General features: G+C 36.4%; 1 protein-coding gene across 1 annotated transcript in view; it reads right to left on the bottom strand.

Moving 5' to 3' along the window:
• LOC111510795 (farnesyl pyrophosphate synthase-like) overlaps positions 1 to 16,318 on the bottom strand; it is a 40,637-nt gene extending 24,319 nt beyond the window's left edge. Inside the window, exon 1 of the mRNA XM_023166743.2 lies at positions 16,089 to 16,318. Within this exon, the coding sequence (XP_023022511.2) occupies positions 16,089 to 16,264 (176 nt within the window). The 5' untranslated portion in view covers positions 16,265 to 16,318. The remainder of the gene's footprint in view (positions 1 to 16,088) is intronic.
• Positions 16,319 to 22,882: the final 6,564 nt, after the last annotated feature.

Raw genomic sequence — 22,882 nt, 5'->3', positions numbered from 1 at the left:
TTTAAGGTAGGGTCTCTCATCGTTTTCGGCGTGATCCAGAATATAATCAAGGATTGGTTGAATAGCAGTCGCCGAGTGCAATTTGCGAGCGCCTTCCCCTCGACGATTCAAAGGCGTCGCTTGTCGTTTCCCGACACGGAGCAGTTTGGACAATTACGAACGGTATACCCTTTTCTCTTACATCTGTAGCATTCCAGTTGCTTCGGTAGAGCACATCCTATAGCACGATGTCCGGGTTGATCGCATCGGAAACATACTATCTCCTTCGACTGATTGTTCGACGGAATTCGTGCCGTTGCTATCTCTAAGGCATTCAATTCCTTGGTGACCTCTACGAAAGCCAAATCCTTCTCTATCACGTTGCCACGACGTGCTGATGGTTCTACGTAGCTATTGATTATGTCCCTTCTGGCTTCCATTCTTCGACATACCGAGCGAAGTTCTGAAATGGTTGTGGGTAAGGGTTCACGTAATCTGTCTTGGTAAAAGGGATGTAAATTCTTCATAACTATGTTCAGCTTAGCTTCCTCTGTCATTGGGCAACCTAGGCGGCTGAAGTAGCTTGACATCACTGCAAGATAAACTCCGATGGTTTCTGAGTGGTGTTGAGTCCTTTTCTGCAATTCTTCGAACAATGCGTCAGAATGATTGGCAGAGAGATATTCTTCTCGAAACTCTTCCACTAGTTCTTCCCAGGTCGATACTCGATTCCGACAATCTTTATAAAATTGATACGCCTTGTCAGCAAAAAGGTCCACACCTGAGTCCAACAAAACAGCGTTGGGGACATGTCGCGCTAGTCTCAACTCCTCTATTCCCTCGAAAAATGCTGTCACCGACATTCCTTTACCATCTCCAGAAAACTTCTTCAGATTCCATTTATAAGGCGGAATCATTTTACTGGTTGAGCATGGGTCAAAGACTGGATCTTCCGTCAGGGACGATCGAGCAACTGCTCCTAAGTTAGCATGGAATGATTGCGCTCCCAATCTGCTTTCTAATTGATTTAGTGCAACCGGCACACGCTTCGTATCACTCCTCTTGCTGCTGTCAACTTTATGTGAAAATTCGTCCATCAACGACAGAGCCAAACCCAGGAGTTCGGATTTCCGGGTTTCTTTGTCCTTATCCTTATCTGGGTCCATATTGTCTATACGATTCAATACATGTGCTAGCTTGGTCTGAAGTTTCATTGCCCCGCTACTCGTTCCAGAATCGGTTATGTCATCAATCAGCCTTCTGATATCATCTAGTTTCCCTCTGATTGCAGCCTCATCTTCCTCGAAAGTGAATGGATATGAAGGATATCGAAGACTCTCGCCGTACCTTTCCATCTGCATTACTTGAACCAAACGATGTCTCATTTCCTCACAAGTGCCAGTTGCTACGCCCCGATATGCTAATTCATAGGTCAGTTCGTCTTTATCAAGACGATTTATTACCAGTCTTCTTGCCATAACGCTATTCTACTAGAGTGGTATCAATTGAAAAAAAAAAAAAAATATTTATATTTTTCCAAAGTTTCCAAAAGTCACCTACTAACGCCAAAACGCAAAAAAAAAACCTTCTTTTAAGGGCCCCACGTTGGGCGCCAAAATGTCACCTCACAAACCACAAGAGGGGACTAAATCATCTGTCGGTAACAAATAAGACAGATGGGTATCCGCGGCTAAGCTAAACAGTGGAGACGGGAGTGGGTTAAACAACTTAGCAAATTTCAAATAGATCTTAATGGGCGCCAGGTAAATTTAATCCTCCAGATACCCTAAGTAACTCACAATATCAATAACTTACCAATTAATATTGGAAATAAAAGATAAAAATCCCCAATATGATTTATTCAGTAATCCTAACTTACATGGATTAACCAACAACGCTTCTAAGACAACAATGCAATATTCACACTACTACGCGATGTGTTGAACTGCGCCTTGAAATACCATCAAATAGATACTGGGCAATTAAATAAGGCACACCTTGATTAACGTTTTAATAAGTAATCACTTCGTCGACATAACATACAACATGCAACTCACACGAGTACAGAGCAAAAAAAAACTAACAGATGACACGTCAATTACAGGATTGCCAACATACTAACTTCAACACCCACCCCCAATTCTGGAAAGTGCATATGCCTAAAATATAAATATATTCAGTATTCACCCATTCTGTAATATTGAGATAACATTCATTTTCTCCCTAAAAATAAGAAATCTTGATAAGGGTAATGCTTTAGTCAAAACATCTGCAATTTGTAGATTAGAAGGAACATAAATCAACTGTGCAACACCTTCCCTAACACAATTTCTTACAAAATGATGTTTAACATCTATATGCTTAGATCTTTTGGTTTCTAATGTTTTAGCAATCTTAATACATGACTGATTGTCCTCATATACCAAAATGGGTTGAACTTCAATAAGCATATCTTTCATCAACTGTTTTAAAAATAAACATTCAGTTAAACACGCAGACAGTGCAACATATTCTGCTTCACACGTTGATAATGCTACTACAGATTGTTTCTTTGATTTCCACAGCACTGTATTATTATTAAGTCTTAGAACAAAACCACTAATACTTTTTCTATCTAGAGGATTATTTGCAAAATCTGCATCAACAGAGGCATGTATTGTGAATGATGTTTGATTTGACTTGTAAAAACATAAACCATAATATTTTGTCTCCTTTAGATATCGTAGAATACCTTTCAAGTGCTTCCAATGAGATAAATTGAAATTATGTTGAAATTGACTGAAATATGTTATTGCAAAAGCCAAGTCTGGTCTTGTACCCAACATTATGTACATAAGACTGCCAATTAATTCCTTGTAAGGCAATTTATGTGAAACAGAAGTACTTTCTGGTTCTAGATTTAATTTTGGTACCATCGGAAGAGAAGCTCCCTTACAATCAGTCATACCAAATTTTATCAAAATTTTCTCTATAAGATTTCTCTGTGTAATGTACACTTTTCCTTGGGTTCTTTCAATTTCTAAACCTAAAAACAACAATTTATCATCAAACATGACTTTCATTTCAAACTCTTGTGACAGCTGTTTCATAACCAAATTCAAATTGTCTTTATCATCTGAAATTAAAAATATATCATCTACCCATATCAATAAATATGTTTCTGCTCTAATGTAGAGACACGGGTCTACCTTTGAACATATGAATTTCAATGAGTTCAAAAATGCATTCAACCTTTCATACCAGCACTTTGGACTCTGTTTGAGTCCATATAAGGCCTTCTTCAGCTTGCAAACATGATTAAGTGGACCATTGACTCCCTCAGGCAGGTACATGTAAACTGGAGCATCCAAACTTCCATTTAGGAATGCTGACTTCACATCCAACTGGCCCATGTGATAATCCCTCTCCACAGCCAATACTAGAAGTATTCGGATTGTTACCATACGTGCCACTGGTGTATACACATCTTCATAAGGTACTTCATCTTGCTGGAAACCTCTTGCTACCAACCTTGCTTTCTTTGTAGATTCACCATTGATGTTTTTTTGTGTAAAAACCCATCGTGAATCCACTACAGTAGAATCCTGAGGACATGGTACTATATCCCATGTTTGGTTCCTGGTCAAGTTTGATATTTCTTCTTTGATGGCATTCCTCCATCCTTCATCCTTCTCAGCAGCATCATAACTTTGTGGTATATCAGATGGTAAGTAGCCTGTAGCCAAAGCAATCATAAGGTCCACATCATAGTCTTGAAATCTAGCTGGTATTCTTCTTTCTCTGATGCTCTGTCTAATTGCCCCATTTCCTTCCTGCTCAGCTTGGACTTCATTTTCAACTTGGACTTCATTTTCTTCTTGTATATTTATGTTTTCTTCAATCAAGTGGGGCAAAATAATTTCATTCTGCTCATGTGTTGGCGTCACAATATTGTTTTCACTTTCATCAAATACAATGTTTCGAGCTATAACCAACTTTTTCTTCTCAGAGTTCCACATTCTGAAACCATTAGGTGCATAACCTAACATTTTCATTTTGATACTATGTTTCTGAAATTTGTCTGTTCTATCTTCTTCTGGTATGTGAACGTAGCCTGTGCATCCAAATATTTTGATGTTATTGAGTTCTACATTATGTCCATACCAAATATTTGCTGGTAATTGGCCTTTTTCTAATGTTGAGGTTGGTAATCTATTATTAAGATAAGCTGCACATCTGATAGCTTCACCCCAAAATGACTTTGACATCTGCGAATCAAGTAGCAGACAACGAGCCATATTCATTAGTGTCCTATTGAGACGTTCACTAACACCATTCTGTTCAGGTGTCCTAGGGACTGTATATTGTACTTCCATACCATTTTTCTTACAGAAGTCTTTGAAATCTCTGGAGGTATATTCTCCACCATTGTCACATCTAAATTTACTTATTTTGGTTTGGAACTTATTACAAACCATTGCTTCATATTCCTTAAATTTTTCTAAAACCTCACTTTTGGTTTTCATGAGGTAAACACATGTGAAGTGGGAGAAATGGTCAGTAAATGAAACATAATACTTCATTCCATCATAAGTTGCAGGAACAAATGGTCCAGCTACATCAGAAGACACCACTTCTAATATTCTTTTAGATTTTTTTTCAGTGGGCAAAACTTTCAGAAATGAGGAACGTGTTTGTTTTCCTTCCATGCACACCTGACAAATGTTCGTTATGGGATAATAGGAAGAATGACCCATTCTCCTATGTAACAAAGAACTCTTCTCATTGGAAGTCATATTTGCTGAATCTTCTTCAAGTACAAAGTCAATAATATACAAGTTTCCTCTGATGCTTCCCTCAATTACAACTTGGTTCTTTTTCCCAACAATTTGCACATTATTGCCATCAAAAATCACTTTGAAGCCTTCTTGTTGTAGTCTTTTTACAGAAAGTAGATTGTATGGTAAATCACAGCATTCCAGAACATCTTTTATTTTGATGTTCACATTGTCTTTATTTTTCAAGTACAAGTTTCCACTTCTGTTGGCTTTGATTTTTACATCCCTTTTGGCCACACCAATGGAATAATCCACGAATTTTTCCTCCTTCAAATATTTTCCTGTATTTGAACAAATTAAATGATTTGTTGCCCCAGAATCAACAATAAAAGAAATAATTGTGGAGTTGTCAAAATTATGGGAAGTGACATTGTTGACAGTGACACACATCCCTGTTTCAGTATGACCAACATTAGCCAAAAAGGTTATGTCCTCTTCTTCTGTTTCTGAAGCGATATAAGTGCGTGACTTTTCCACTCCTCGTAGCTCCGGGCAGTCAACTCTTTTATGTCCAGGTCTGCCACATTTGTAACACTTATACCGGAAATTTATGTTGCTAGAACTGTTACCTTGAAAATATTGTCTATTGCCTACACTGTGTCTATTATTTATGTTTCTCACATTGTGTATTTGTCTTTGTCTATTTTCATGACGGAATTTTTTTCCACCTCCACTGACTAGAGCGATTGCTTCCTCGCTGTTAACAGAGGCACTACTATTATTCTGACGAGCTTCTTCTTGTAAAAGTTTGTTTTTCACAAAATGAAAATTCATTTCAGTAGGGTTCTGGCTGTATAGAACGTCTATTGTAGTAGTAATAGCTTGGTAATGTTCAGGCATCGCAGCCAGCAACTGGGAAATAATTTCTTCATCCTGGATTTTTCCACCACTACTCTTCAAATCTTGAACAGTCTTTTCATATTTCGTTATGAAACTTTCAAGGGAACCACTTTCATACATCATGTTTCTGAGCTTTCGCTGTAAATTCACTTGAACTGATAGTCCACTTTTTGTGTATGTCTTTTGAAGAGTCAAAAAGATATCTCTTGCAGATTTCTCATCTCTTACACTATCAAGGATATTATCCGCCAACGCCTGCACTATGATATTCCTAGCTTTGACATCCTGTTTCTTGAATTTTGCAGTTTGTCTCGTAGTTTCGTCCGTAATTTCCAGAACATCTAGTACCTCATTATTTTCCAGTACTAGTTTCATACGAAACTCCCAATTTGAGTAACCGGTCCCATCAAATTGTTTCAATTGTCCAAGTGACACTGCCATCGCCATTTTGGTTTCCAGAATAATCACTCACTCCTCTGACGCTTTCAACCTCTATCCCAATTCTATATTAGTATTTCAAAAGTCCAAGAAAAGGTTGTCTGGGCCCATAACCTGTTGAACTGCGCCTTGAAATACCATCAAATAGATACTGGGCAATTAAATAAGGCACACCTTGATTAACGTTTTAATAAGTAATCACTTCGTCGACATAACATACAACATGCAACTCACACGAGTACAGAGCAAAAAAAAACTAACAGATGACACGTCAATTACAGGATTGCCAACATACTAACTTCAACACGATGTTCAAATGTCCATACAAGAGCGCGGTGTATATAACCACGAATTCAATCAGCCATAAATTACGGTAGTAACGACGCTCAAAAAAAAAAAACTACAATACGTCGAGTAAAACTACCACGAAAATTGAGTAGGTGAAATCGTAAATACTAGTATCGGATGGTAAGACAAACTCGTTTGCGTCGCGTGAGCTCAGGCGTAGGCGCATCGGTGTCAATCAGCAATCGTGAAAGGAAGAATATACCTCAATTTCCGTTTCACAAATATCTATGTCAATCAGGTATCAATAACAAACTCTTAATCAATAAACGATAAACAAACACTATATCAACAGGTATCAATAAACATAAGGGCAACAATTATTCAAATATCTCAGTATATCACAAATATTCAATTAAATCAATTATAACTTGCGTGCTCCTTTTGGGCCACCCGGTATATGGTGTTAGGCTACCCTGTAGTATGGCGGAGATGGATCACCCTGTAGCACCGGAGATGGATCACCCTGTAGCACCACCAAGATAGATCACCCTGTAGCACCGGTGGATCACCCTGTAGTACGGCGGAGATGGATCACCCTGTAGCACCACCAAGATAGATCACCCTGTAGGGCACGACAAGCTGGACCAGTAATGGATCACCAAATAAGATCCAGAAAGAAAATAAAGGAAAACAGGAACCCTTGACGAAGACAAAAAAAAGCAGGAAGAAAAGCAGGAAGAAAAGCAGGAAGAAAAACCCTACGGAAGAAAATTCTCAATCAGAATTAGATGAAACAAGGTGAGATTCAACCCCCATTCAATAGGACTATTTGACTAATCAATACCCCTGGTATATTTTCATCAAGCAAAGTAGCAAGATAACAAGAGTATATTTTTGGGTGCCCTGTATAACCATATGATCCGTAAAAATCAAGAAAATTGAATGAGTGTTGAAACCTCTCTTCAATACTAATATTCAGTTGAGATATAACGATGGAACCAGAAATTACTAAAATCATTTAAAACACATTTAATGGTAAAATTCTTACCCTGGCCAAGGGGTTTTCTATACGATTCTTCGTGTGCGGTGTTCTGCACGGAAGTCCTGCTGGGACTTGATGAGTGACTGAGGGCCTTCTGTTTCTTATGAATCTAGAGACGAGAAACGAAGGTTGTAGAATTGAAGAAGTGATATCATAGCTAAGATCACATGAGAGATGCGACAGTGATTCAGACATACCTAATTTCGGAAATCCTTCCACCTGGCACGAGTTCGGTATCCACCACAAATCCTCAAAAGAGCTTAAGTTTCCGACTGCAAATATCCACACCAAAATGACCAATCAGTCTTCCACTATACAATCCTGACTTGTAGAAATAATCCCGTGAAGGATGGCACAAATACAACCAAATATATCCTACAATCAGTCTGATGATACCCTTTGAACTCCGAACCAAGCTCACCGAAGGCTAACTTCCAAATACTAAGAGAATGCCACATCTGACAGCTAACCAGTTGTTGCCACAGTGCATCCAATCTACACTACAAGCACCAAGGGGGCGCTGTGCACAACATCATAAATCTAACAATTCCTCCACAGCCACTTGATACATCATCAACAAGTCCATGACCCATCAAAACTCCTTCTCAAAGCAATGCAACCCTAAAATAACCCTTGACAACTTGAGTAACCGATAAATCCTCCACCCGTGAACAACTGTAGAACTAGTTCGGTGTAAGTCGACGGAACGACACTACGAAAGTTCGGCAGATGTCAACCAACAGCTGTCTTTTAACCTTGTTTACGAATATTTACAAAATATATTGTTCCAACCTATTTTCAACTATTTACCAATCCTTATTCATGCGATGGAATAGAAACATATAAGGTAAGTCGCCATAACCTTCCCTTTCAGTACAAATATTAGAGCATTCATATTATGCAGAATATTTACCGAAAATATCAAACAGTATTCAGAAACCCAGAGGTAACTAATATTGTTTTTCAGGCGATATGGCTCTAATATGTCAGTAAACCTTCTGGAAGTGATGAATAACAATCTATGCAAGAAATATTCTCGGAAAGGTATAGGGAATAAGGCAGACAACGGCTGAAAAAAATGATAGGTGAAGAAAACTGAGAAACAAACAATAACAACTATTTCAACCTAGCGAGGAATTTCGGATCTCCAATGTCGATTGGCAATAGGAGAACGCGTAAGTACTGGTCAAAGCAGTTAGTCAGGGAGCATACATTTATTCTTATACATTTCAGGTATGGTTTTCTATGGAACGGAAGATTCCCATTACTATGATGTTAAATGAATAAAATGAACTTGTAACTGAATTACATTGTTAATATCCTCTGAATAAAGATCTTAAAAGGTAAGGTAGTGGTTTTGAAAGGTCACATAAGAGCAGTTTGATCTAGTGCTAAATTGAAACGTAACAACTTCTTTGAAAATGTAGGTCGGGCACACTGACAAACCAGATGTGTCCCTAGCTGTGACGAAAAGTTCGTCATCAATAAATGACAATTCTGTCGATTCCATAGTAAATAAACGAACAATATCTACAATATTTACAAGTAAATTTAGACCGTTACAGACTGCATATAGACTCATGCACATTGCCAATTGCACAAATCAATTTAATGCAGAGTGCAACAGACTGTTGGTTAACAGTGGAAGTCACAGCATTCTAGAAATTACCTCTGACTTCATGCCTCAGACTGTCAACTACGAATTGCCAAAGGAGGGTGCTGCAAGCAGCTTCATCGGACCAGAAAATGTCATTGGCATCGCTTTAGGTTTTGCCAAACAAAGGTTGAACACCTGGATGACAAGAAGATTTATTGACTTCTGGCAGAATCTTCCAGGATTGGCTCATTCCAAGGCGTTTATTCACCCTTCGAAGCTTGAAATCAAACAGTTGTTGGACTACACTAGGGATGAACTACGATGTCTAACAGACCTTCTTATAGGTCACTGTCATGTGAATCATCATATGCAGAGACTTGGACTGTCGGAAGACAGTGTGTGTCGCCTTTGTTTGGAAAATGATGGAACAGCAGAGCAAACACTTTGTGCCTGCCCCGCTGGGAATTGAATCAGGTTTTTAGAGTTCGGCAGAGACGTACTCTTACCATCTGACCTGAAAGACCACTCACCATACAAATGAATCAGCTTCGTCAGGAGGCTGGGCTTATTTGGTCGAATGTGAATAGGTGTGAGCCGCAATAAACCCTTGCGGTTTGCGGTAGACGGTCGAATAGACCTAACCTACAAGAGAAATTGTCACTTTGGAAAAACGACAAATTAGCTGTAGCTGAACATGCTCTCAATGATGGCACTAACATCATATCATTCGAAGATACATAAATACTGGATGAAAATCAATCTACAAGAATATTTAGAGAAGCAACAGAAATTCTGAAATACGAGGATAATTTCAATAGAAAGGAGGAGGAAATGAACATAAGTGAAATCTGGATAGCTGTTCTTGATTGAACACAAACAAGATCATTCAGTCCAATCAAGAGAAGCCAAGCCCACCAATGGCGATATGAAACCGGAGACAAATTATTGATACACGTCCTCAACAAAAAGTCTAATGGGTCAAATCTCACGATATCGGTGGCCAGTTCACATCACTCCCACGTGAGATGACCATGTCCTCAAATAGCTCATGCAGAATATCCAATGTGGAATGAGCTGTGTACCTCGTAGCGCTGTTCTGTTGAAACCACATATCGTTGGTGTCCAGATTATCCAATTCGGGCTAAAAGAAGTTGGTAATCATCGACTTATAGTGATAGCCTGGCCAACGTCGTTCTTAAAAAAATAATGGACCGATGACGCCATCAGCCCAAAATACACAAGTGTCGGTCGATCGTTTAGTGAACCAGTAGACTCAGATTCATCTACCACATTGTGAATAGTCCTCTCGGTACGACGATTATGTCGACTGTACAATGGGCGAAGCGCGCGGTACGTTGCCCGAACAGCAGAATCATTTTGATTCAACAATTTTATCATTTTCACGTGTTGTTGAATGCTATATCTGTCCATGGTGGTTTAGCAAAACAGACTGAATAAATGACAACTAATTTGACAGATGTAGCTTCAACAAGATGACCATTACCAATTGTCGAAGTTGGGAAGTCCCTGTTGGAAGACCCAATATTTTCTACGGTGAAAACAACTCGAGCACTTCGATCGTTACCTCATCTATAATGTCTAACGCAGAGGTAGACGAAACGTCAGGCATTAAAACCTACAGAACACAGGCAAAAAACCCGTTAAATAGCTTTGACACGGCTATCACAAATAAATTATTAGTATTCAACGAGGAGTTTCAATTGAAGAATTGTTGTCTTACTTTCGTGGCAGTGAAGTGGGGCAATTCGTATCTGTATCTGTTTATTCTATTGGTGAGTTTTATTTGAGTTGTCCCAGAGAGTCACGTTCAAGAATAACTACGCCTAGATGTTGATTTCATGCTTTATCATGTTTTATTGCTGTTGAGCAGAAACATTTTGTCTCTGTAGAACTCTGTTGTAGGAAATGATGATTGTAATAAAAAGGGTTCACATTAAGATATAGATAACTATCGCCAAATATCATTACTGAGTATTCCATCTAAACTTATTGAAAAAATAGTAGCAAATAGAATTACTGCGTTTCTCGAAAAATACAAGATTCTAACTGATTATCAACATGGTTTTAGAAAAGCTAGATCAGTTGAGACTGCTATTGCTAGAAAATTCGAGTTTATTTACAATGAAATCAATAAGGGGAAGTACGTAGTTTCAATATTATTTGACATGGCTAAGGCGTTTGATTCAGTAAATAGTGACATAATGGTTAGTAAGTTATTTAACATTGGCATTAGAGGGTTCCTTCTGGAATGGATAAAGTCTTTTATGGAAGATGGGAAAATGGTAGTGACTGTGAATAATGCAGTATCTGATATTCAAGATATTATCCTTGGGGTACCATAGGGGTCCATTTTAGGCCCACTGCTTTTCTCTATCTATATAAATGATTCCGAAGTATATAAAACAAGGTTTCATTATCCTACTCGCAGATAACACTACCACAACAGTTTCCGGAAATACTGCGGAGGATCTAGAAAACAACATTAATTCAGTCATGGATGACATGATTGTTTGGTGTGATAGAAATCAACTAAAACTGAATGACAGTAGAACAGTACATAGGAAAACAGTGAAACTTAACAACATCCAACTCTCGGAAACAGCCAAACTCCTTGATATGTTCATAGATAAAACCTTGTCTTGGGAGCCCCATATCGATCATGTCTGCAAAAAATTGAATTAAGCAATATTTGTAATACGACAGATCAAAGACGTGCTTAGTTTAGATGGTGACAGGACGGTTTACTATTCATTGGCTTATTCACATATGGCTCAAAATATATTAATGTGGGGTTCTTCTGTGGGGGCAAAACATGTGTTTATTGTTCAGAAAATATTAATTAGAACTATCTTCAATATTGCACCCAGGGGTAGCTGTAGACCCGCTTTCTGCAGGAACAAGATGTTAACGTTACCGTGTGTCTATATATATATATATATATATATATATATATATATATATATTTATATATATATATATATATATATATATATTATATATATATATATATATATATATATATATATATAGCTCTGCTCCATGTGAAAAATAATGTACTCAATCTGAGAGATGAATCAATTATAATTCAATACGTTGCCTCAAAATATTAAAGATTTGCATATTATACCATTTGAAAAACAAGTAAAGGAGCAACTAACTAATAAGGGATATTATAACGTAGAAGACTTCTTAGAGAGGGATACACTGTTATGATGATTATTGCTATTGTATGTGTATCTGTGTTTGTTTTATTTTTTATATATGTATATAGTTAAGTACCTGTCTTGAGTGTCCGATCTATGTTATACTGTGGACCGTTATTATTGTGTTATATAATTTTCATATTTTTTATTTATGATATGTCTTATATCATGTAAATGATCGAAAAGACGAAAAAAGTATTATTATTATTATAATACTTTTCGTAAATCGTCTTCTCTTCAACATTCTTTACATATACCAAATCAAAATCAGCTTTTATTTTCAGTTCCCAAAAAATTTTAGAATGCTCCAGAAAACAGTAGTTTCGTAACTAGGAAAAAACATTTAAACAATTTATTTTTCAGAACTTGAGAAAAAGTTTTTAAAAATATTCCCGAAACTTGATAATTGGTAACTATCTTATTTCATTACTCAACTACTTTTTAGATACTTTGTACCAAGGTGCATTGTCAGTTATTTCAACTATTATGTAGAATTTCGACTTCAATATAGTAACAGATATTCTGTACTCTCCGTATATTATCCGTTCATTAAATAATTCAAATTTAACAAAATGTGAATGAGAACACAAAACCTTTTTTACTAGTGATTAACAAGAGGTAACAATACGTCCTTCAAATATTTCAGATTTTAATATATTTCTTGTATTCTAAATTGTGGCTCGAATGTATTTTGAAATATCTTTCGAATAATTTCACCGGTTCATCAGAAACTTCAATTTTATCAACATCAATAACAGATTTCATAACGTCTAGGTATTTCTGCAGTCGAGTCAATCATCCCGAAGTTTGGGATGGAAAGTTTTCGTGTAAATAGTCTTTTATGATATTATTTGGCATTTTGAAATATGGTATTTATCCATATAAGTTTCATTTCATAAAAGTTCATAGCGCAGTAGCCACCAGATAGCAAACATTGGGCTCCCAATAAACAATACCATAGTAATGAAATGGTGTCCAGTGGGTTCGGAATCCAACGAACGTGAGACCACAGAGAGATAGTTTTTTCTTTTGAAAATTACTTTAGCATTTTTATGAATGATTCACACTAAATTTTATAAGTGGCAGAAATTTCAATAACCCTATGTGTTAATGTGTGAAAGCTATTTTCCGTGTTTTTTTGGTCGTGGTCTGCAGGTTATTACGCCTGACATTTCGTCTACTACTGCGGAAGATATTATCAAAGGCGATGAGGTAACGGTCGAAGTGCTCTAGTTGTTTTCAACGCAGAAACTACAATATTAGAATATGTATCCGATTTACCGTTACCATATCTCCTTTGATAACGTCTACCGCAGTAGTAGACTAAACTTCAGGCATAATAATCTGCAAACCACGTCCAAAAAACCCGGAAAATAGGTTTCACACAGTTATCTCCGTGAAAGTTCACATTCTATTAGGTGTTAATGTTATTGATGTAGTGTAAGATGAACTCTATAGCTGAATAATAATAAGACAATGTTGAGAATTAAATACGAGAGGCAGTAGACGTCATGCCAACTCAAGAAATCGTTTGGGCAAGCTCAGCGTGACTTCAGGCAAGACCAAATTAATTCCTAGTCCATACAAGTTTTGATTCTAAGAAGTTGTCGTTTGTATGAAAATGCCAGCTGGAATACTCACTTTAAGCCAGTGTTTCTCGGCGCCTTGGGGCGCCGTGGAACCTTTACTGAGGCGCCGTGGGTCACGGGTGAGTCTCAAGGTACAACGTTTTATAACATAGATAACTGAGAGTAAAGGTTATACGTCGGTACCTATTAATAAAAATCCTCTGATAATATGATAATATCGGTAATTGCAAAATGCAATCCGTTCAGACAGCCACCTACCTACTTTTATTAATTAAATATCTAGTGTAGTCTTTTCGTTCGGGGCGCCGCAATAACCTTCAAAAACATAAGAGAGCCATGAATTCGAAAAGTTTGAGAAACACTGCTTCAAGCCCATTCAACTTCGACCCCATTATTCTTATCGAAAATTTACTGTGTATTCGAGGCCTGTTCAAAAAATTAGGTGAATGTTCAAATTTCGCGGACTACGTACATTCGGTTAGCGTTTTTTTTTTTTTTTTCATGTTGGTACCACTCGTCTTGAGCATATGTTCACAGTTTCAGCTATTTAGAATGTAGTTTGTTGGTGAGGGTAGAAGTATTGTCAAAAGCCAAATTGTCAAACATATTAATTTCCGAAAATATTCAATTTTCCAAATTTATAACCTCAGTGCACCGCACTGTATGGGTCGATCTAGTAAAAGTTCATTTACCTAAATAAAAGTTATGATATTCGGCAATTAGCGATAATGCAATAATGCAATAATGCTGCATTATTAGATTTCGACCCAGAATCGGGAAGAAGAATGTTTGAGTATGATTATTAGTTTGCCACCTTCTGCCACCTTCGATCACCCCTGAAAATGTATTGGTTTGTTGAAGTATATAATTTTGATTAAGTGTAACATTGTTGAAGGATATGTTGTACCTTTATTTTAATAAACTTCATTATTTTCTATCTCTATGATTATTATTCTTATATAAATACCTCCATCTGAGTTAACCCCCAACTCGCGAGCCATTTGGGTCGCGACAGTATTTTGCGTGTTCGGAGATTTTCTGCTATCGAAATAATGGATCAGAGAATTTGCAGCAACTTTTATGTGAAAAATGGTATCTACTGCTCAAAAACACTTGACAGTGGCAAACGGTGATTGTACTGAAATTCAGTACTGAAATTCAGAAAAATGTTCACAAGTGGTCGAGAAGATGTGAATGACGACGCTCGCCTTGGACGTCCCAGCACACCAACAACCGATGAAAACATCGGCATATCGGTTGGCTCATGTCATACAATTTTTTGCATGGCATGTGGCAGCAAAGATCGTTCCATTAATGCTGAATTTTGACCGAAAGAAACGTCGCATGAGCATCGCTCAGGAATTGTTGAATGACGTCAACGGCGATCCAGATTTGCTTAATGGGGTCATAACTGGTGACGAATCATGGGTATATGGTTATGACATCGAAACCAAAGTCCAATCGTCCCAATGGAAGAGCCCAGAAGAGCCAAGACCAAAGAAGCATTCCTAGTTCGATCAAATGTCGAAGTTTTTCAGACTGTTTTTGTCGATTGTAGCGTGGCGTAGTGCATCAGGAGTTCTTGCTTTATGGTCGTACGGTCAATAAGGAGTATTATCTCGTTATGTGCCGCTTGTGAGAAGCACTACGAAAAAATGTCCCGTAATGTGGAAAAACAATTCATGGCATTTGCATTGCGATTTTGCACCTGCTCACCGTTATAATTCCTCAGCCACTGTATTCACCAGATTTGCCTCCCTGTGACTTTTTTTCATTTCCAAAATTAAAGAGATCCATGGAAGAACAGCGTTTTGCGACGATTGAGAAAATAAAAATCGAATCGCTGAGAGCGTTCAAGGACATACCAAAAAGTGCATATTATCAGAACTTCTTCAAGGATTGGAAGAAACGCTGGCACAAGTGTAGTATATCTGAAGGGGACGAAATAGAAATTGATGAATGAATGAATATTTTTTGAAAAAAAAATGAAAATTGACCTTAACAGACCTCATATTAATAGTTAAATGTTAATATAAATGTTAATTTTTGGCTAGGCATATTTTTCTCAATAACTGACTCCAGTAAATTCGTGAATAACACTTCAAGAGGGTTAACTTTTTCGCTATATTTGTATTGGGACTTTTAATTTTTTATGCAAAAAATAAATTTCAAATTGGATCCACGTTTTTTTCGTCTTTCAATAAATCGAAAAACTCTCTTGAAAATCAGTTGTTACCTGGCATTAAAGTCTGTCTCTGAATATAAAGAACTCACCTCATAATATTTTCCGTAGAGAATTTCATTTTTTCCAATTTCTGCATCTTCTCAAAGGACTTCATAGTTGAATAATTGATGAACTTTTCATATCGAAATGATTCAGAGGTTTTTGCAAATTTAAAAATACAATCAGCATTGACTATCAAACGGTTCATTTGCCTGAAATAATTCATATCTCTTCATTAGAATCGGAAATTTCGAACTACATCAGAAAAAGTAACGAAGCAAAAATAAATTGAAATACAACGTGGTTTTACGGCTTATCTTATTATAACTACTTTTCGTCGTTCGAATTGAAGCTTAATAGTTATACAGGGAAGGTTCTAATAAATAATATTTTTGATTTGACACCAAAATAACTGGTCTCATACACGTACATATTAGGGTGAACATTTATTTTCACAATTACTATGTTACCAGCTTGGGATTGCCCGAGAACATCAAGAAGTGAACAATAGGCTGCCCAATGAGAAACCTTCGTTTCTTCTAATTTTTACCGCATAATTCTTTTCTCCTGAATTGTCGACAGTATCTGAAAGTTTATTGTCATGTCGATAGCTTCGATCTCTTGCAAGATACTAATTTATCCATTATCGAAAACTCATCTGATTTTAGAAAACTGGAAGAAGATCTGAGCAAGCCGATATAGTAAATGATTCTGCAACCGTGTTAGGAATCACACGTTAAAAGGTAAGACCTCTATAGTCCTTAGCTCGCACAAGTTTCTCAACTTCTGAGAGTTGTCGTTCGTATGTGGGCGACACCTAATTAATGGAAAAACAGATTTTTTTTTAATATGTTCAATCTCCAACATTGTGCATCCGCATCAGTTCCAGTACAATCTGAACAGTTTTGTAGAAAGAAATACCTTCAAACCTCAAAATTTTATGAATAGATTTCCATTTTATACGAAAACTGCATTATTGAGGAATACAATGAGAGCAACAAGCATGATAAAATCAGAAGTTCCTAGGGCGTGTGATTGAAATTGTAAAAGTGTTGCATAAATGGGCCCTGAAAATCACGCACGATTCAAGAATAACGGCACCTAACGTTGGGCTGAAAAGTACGTAGGCTAACATAGAAAAAAAAATGATAAAATTTGATTTTATTATTCAAAGGCAATAAAACGATTAAAGATGTCATACAATTTTTGATACCATTTTCATAGTACAATTTGTCTTTAGCCTCAATATCAAAATAGGCCACAGTTTCGATCACTGCCTCGTCATCGGCACTGAATTTTTTTCCAGAGAGCATTCTGTTGAGGTCTAAAATCGGGAAAAAGTCGCTATGTAATAGTCGCTGTTGATGGTGTTTTCCTTTTCAAGATAGTCGAGGATGATTATACCATGCGCATCCCAAAATACTGATACCATAACCTTGCTAGCTGACTATTGCGTTTTTGCAAGCTTTGGAGCCATGTTTCATCAATTGTCACAAACTGACGTGACGCATAAATAGTTTTTTATGATGGAACAGGTTCAACCACTGCTCAGAATCATCAATTCGTTGTTTTTTGTCAATTGTGAGCTCGCGCGGCACCCACTTTGAACAGAGCTTTCGCAGCTATTTGGATCAACTCCCCTTTTCGGTTATACAATATTATTTTGTGGATATTCTTGATATTTTCGTCGGTAACAGCTTCTTTGGAGTGTCCACTGCGTGCATCGTCCTCGGTGCTCGTTTCACCTCGTTTAAACTCAGCAAACTACTTCTCAACGGTTGATTTTTCTGGTGCAAAGTCCGAATAATGTTTATCAAGCCAAGCCTTGGCTTCAATATTTTTTTGCCAGAAAACAATGCTTCATTAACACAAGAAATTCATTTTTACCCGTTCTTGTCAAACTAACAAAAGTTGCTTCTCTCAAAATGTTCTATCCCACAAACTAATAGTCCGACAGCTGTGAAATTTGTCTTTTGAAGGTTAGGGTTAACTAAAAAGCATATGCATGTCATACTAGTAGTGCCATCTGTTTGTTAGCCTACGAACTTTTCAGTCCATCTATAGATGTTTATTTCATGGCTGTCAGTTTTATCACTGTCAGTTCTATCGCTTTTGGGAAGAAGCATTTCACCGCGGTAAAACTCTGTTCTGGTAGCCTTGCCTTCAATTTATCAGTTGAAAGAAAATAATCATCGAATAATATGAAATTATCAGATACTCGACTTCTATTATTCCAAGTCAATTGACCATGTCCCTTGCATGTTTAGATATACAACGAAGTATTCCAACAAACTCCAATATCTATCAATCTAAATATTGAAATATTCAAAACATTAGACAGAGAAATTTCCAATTTGAAGTTGAAATTTTAATTACTATTGTTGTAAATCATGCCCTAAAGAAAAAAACGCTCGCCGTCACTGGTAGCCATAAACCAATCGTGACGTAGCTAAAAGCGCGTGAATGTATTCCAACAAACTCCAATATCTATCAATCTAAATATTGAAATATTCAAAACATTAGACAGAGAAATTTCCAATTTGAAGTTGAAATTTTAATTATTATTGTTGTAAATCATGCCCTAAAGAAAAAAACGCTCGCTGTCACTGGTAGCCATAAACCAATCGTGACGTAGCTAAAAGCGCGTGAATGTACGATATTTGCTGCCGCTCTAGATGTAGCGAGAAAAATGCTACCGATTTCAACGGAATTTCGGCGAAATTTTCTAGCGCATTCGATTACGATATATAAACGCTAGTCACAAGCCTATCGTCACAGTTAAGTGGAAGTTACAGTGCGGTACGCGAAGCGATCTAGTAAGGCGATAGTGGATTCAAATAATAGTTGAACTTTTTAGAATTTGTTGTATTTAAAGTAAAATGAAGTTAAGTTTGATTATTCAGTGTAGTCAATTTTTGGTCAACCCACGGGAAAAAAACGTAACACTATATAAATTTCACTTACTGTCCACAACTTATTAGTTGTAAAAACAGTTATTTTTGTAACATTACAGAATTGAGACCATAGAAACTGTTCAATAAATAAAATGTAAACTATCAAACGAAAGTACCCCCTCCCCAAAACACCTGAATGCAAATAATTATCGAATGACACCTCATCAGGTGCAACTCTTTGAGTTTTTATTCAATTCCAAACTAGGTCAACCTGAATTTGAATAATAGTAATTAGTAATCCTCTTTATTATTTTTGCGATGGTTGAACTCATATCGATAGTTTTTTTTTTTTTCAAAATGGTTGATCACTTCAAGAGCGGATTGAAATGGTGAGTTTAAACAACGAACATGAATAATCTGCAAGAGTCACTACGAGAACGAGAATCATCTGGTCAGAAATATAGGACAAAAATATGTATTGGAATTGTTTTTTTTGTGGTTTAAAGGCGTCGATTAGGAGATCATTGGCCTACTATTAGTAGAAGGCCAATGTATTGATTTCTTGTTCAAATTTTTGAGTATAGCCCAATAGCTTTCATAAATTTTATAATTCTATCCAGACTTTCATTGTGATCTTTCAAACATTCCTTCATAGAATTTGGGATTTCAAATCGTTGTCTGCTTCATCGTATTGGACACAATTTAGCAAGATATGTTTCACTGTTAGCCTCTGCCTAGATTGTTGGCATATTGGTAGTTGTTCTCCTGAGAGCATAAATATGTTAGTTAAGTTGGTATGACCTATTCTCAAGCATTTAATCACAGTTTGTTCTCTTCGTGTCTTTGGAATAGAATGCCTCCGGGGTGTGATTTTTGGCTTTACCTCTATCAATTTGTTTCCTCCCATTCAGTTTGCCATAAATCCATAATCTGTTGTTTAAAATAATGTTCTACGTCTTCCGGTCGAATAGGAATATTATTACAAACATCAGGTATGTCGGTGGCTCGTTTGGCTGCCTGATCTGCTAACAGTACCTTCTTGGGTTTTTGATCCATCGGTGTAAATAACTCTGAATCCAGTGTAAGTTGAGAGGAGTTTGTTGAATTCTGCCCTCAAGATATATTGATTACCATCTTTTGCAGTATGGCTGAGTTTAAGATGGAACTGTTAAATTAAATAATGGAAACTGGTAACATTAACAGACATAACCGCTCAGGAATAGTTAATAACGAAGGCTTTAATGCAGTCTTGGAGTAAATTATCTCAAGTATCAGAAGTGATTCGTTTTCAAAATTCTTCATTGATACAAATTCCACCCTCACAAAAAAAATCATGAATTGATTGAAATGGTTCAAAATTAAAAAAATTAGTGTTACATCTTTTTTGGACTGAGATTGCGTCGAAACCATTGATCTCACTAGTAGAACTTATAGAATATAATTGTAGGCAATTTAATTAGCTTTAGGCCTCGTGGTTCTTTCAAAATCTTTAAAAAAATCAAACTCGTCGCCGTGTTTTTGATAGCCCTTTCTTTTACTACTACTGGGAAGCTGTACTAGTAGACCATGAAAGTAACAAACATTTCGTCAGTTTTCACTCGTTACTGAGACTTCGAAATATCGGTTACCACCTCGAAGTCAACGCACATATCACTAATACCATTTTGTAGCGTATCGAGGACTTATTTAATTTATTTTTCATCAAGATGACACGGGCACGGAATAGGGGTAATTGTGCATTTTGTATTCGAAACATCATCTAACCATCATCTAACAAAAAAAATAATGCACAAGATCTTGTAAAACCATGCTTGCCCTCAAGATGGAAATGAATATGATAAAATTAGAGGATTGGCTATCTCCGATATTACTAGAGAAAACATATTTTGAATGGTAGCAAACTCCATTTCAAAATCATTTCGTTTACAAACCCAGCTATCATAATATGAGAATATGAGTTTCGAATAGTACTTCTCATATTTTGATAGCGCATGATAACTTTTTGTAATAATAAAAAGTCATCCTTAAAGACTAACGAAATGATGTTCAATAACTTCAATGCTGCAATTTGTTGCAAAGTATAGAATGATTTGACTATCTATGCCAATTTCACCAAAATTATGAATATATGAGTCATTTGAACGACATTACGATAATATAAAAAAATTGATGAACATGAAATGTTTCAGTTAATCAAAAAACATCAAAATGAAAAAAAAAACAAAAAAGAGGAACAATTTTTCATAATGCACCGCAATATCGGTAAAATATATTCAGGACCAGCGCAACTCCGTTTTCATGTATTTGCCTTTGTTTGATTTATAAGAAAATAGTTTCACAAACTATAGATACAAGTGGGTGGACCCAAAGTGAGTAGCTCTATTCAGATTCGACCATAATGATAAAGACCCTCAATAAAAACAGTGATCAGTTACACTTTTATTACGAGTGTATGTATTGATGTTATGGTATAAGACAAGCGATGAAAGCTCGGACTTCCATTGTCTACTATATAAAATGATTTGAAATCCCTGAAACAACTAAAACATCAACACAACATCGAGTGGTCCCAAGCTGAGATCTTGCACAGAGAGGAACATTGGCTTAGGAGAAAATTCAAGGAAGCCGCTTACATGTTGTCCAACAACGTATTCAGCCAAGCCAGCGTAGAAATAAGCAACATATGGAAACCCATCATCAAGCGAAAAATGGCCAACTCCCGCCAAAACGGTCATCTTCCACGGAACCAGTGAAGCGGAAAATGGAAAGCAGGGATAAGTGAAAGTACTCAAACGACCTATAAATAGTCATCTCTCGGAGGAATCAGTCCAGTCATTACCCGAAGACGATTGTAGATACTAACAATCGAAACGTCGTGAACTAACGTGACTTGGAATCTCTCCACTTTTTATTTTTATTCTCTTTTTTCATTTCTTTATTTTTATTTATTCAATTGTTCTATTTTTACTTGTATTTTATTTCACTATTATTTCATTTCAGGTTTATTTTGGTTAATATAATTCTTATTTTCAGCTATTCATTTTTAATTCTTCTTTTTTAGTTGTTTCAGGGATTTCAAATCATTTTATATAGTAGGCAATGGAAGTCCGAACTAGTGAAATTCATCATGAAACATTGTCAATCACCTTCAAACAAACTCTTTTTTTTTGTTAAATGTTTCATAAAATGCTAGCTACAGAGAAATTTTCATATTCATCTTAGAAAATATTATTCTCCATAACATTATTAAAAATATCATTATTCTGCTTCGATTGAAGAAAGTCAAAATAAAAATATTTGCCTGTTTCAGAAGATATCGTAACCTTTTGCTGTTGTTTTTTTGTTGATAGGTGTGCCAACCAGTTTACGCTGTCTTGTGTTTGTTGAATTCCATTTTAGGATATATACTGGTCTGGTTCTTGTGATCCCATTATAGGTTTGTTCTGGTTCTAACATCCGAAACTGTTTGGAAACAGCGCAAGACATGATGCGTACAAGCAAAAAATCTCAAACAGTCCGAAATAGTCTCAGATACTTTTGAGGAGACCAATGTGCCACCTATCGTATATATGAAGAGATGAAGACGAGAAAATAATATTGATCATGTCCATTTTGTTATGTAGCGTATTCTTATAGTTAGTTAAAATTTTATCTAACCTCAATCATCAATTATTCAAATCAAATAAATAAAAAAAAATCTACCAAATATCCCAAACAAATTTCCACATAAATGCGCATGAGCAACGGGAATAGTTCTCAACAGTTCAGCTTCGAAAGCAAGAACGATTCGGGACGGTTCAAAACAGTTTAGGATCATTTCGCAGTCTCAAATTATCCTCAATAAATCAAATGCGCATATTCCTGACGAACTAGAACCTGTATTTCGTAGAACCAGAACAAACATTATATCTTCGAACCGATCCAAAAAAGGATCGTTTTGGTTGCGTAAA

This window comes from Leptinotarsa decemlineata, unplaced genomic scaffold (genome assembly GCF_025532065.1).
Source record: "Leptinotarsa decemlineata unplaced genomic scaffold, Ldec_3_MD MMD2_tig00000035_RagTag_RagTag, whole genome shotgun sequence".
Taxonomy (NCBI): Eukaryota; Metazoa; Arthropoda; class Insecta; order Coleoptera; family Chrysomelidae; genus Leptinotarsa; species Leptinotarsa decemlineata.
Note: the sequence above shows the minus strand (reverse complement) of the source record. Positions and strands in the feature narration are given on the sequence as shown.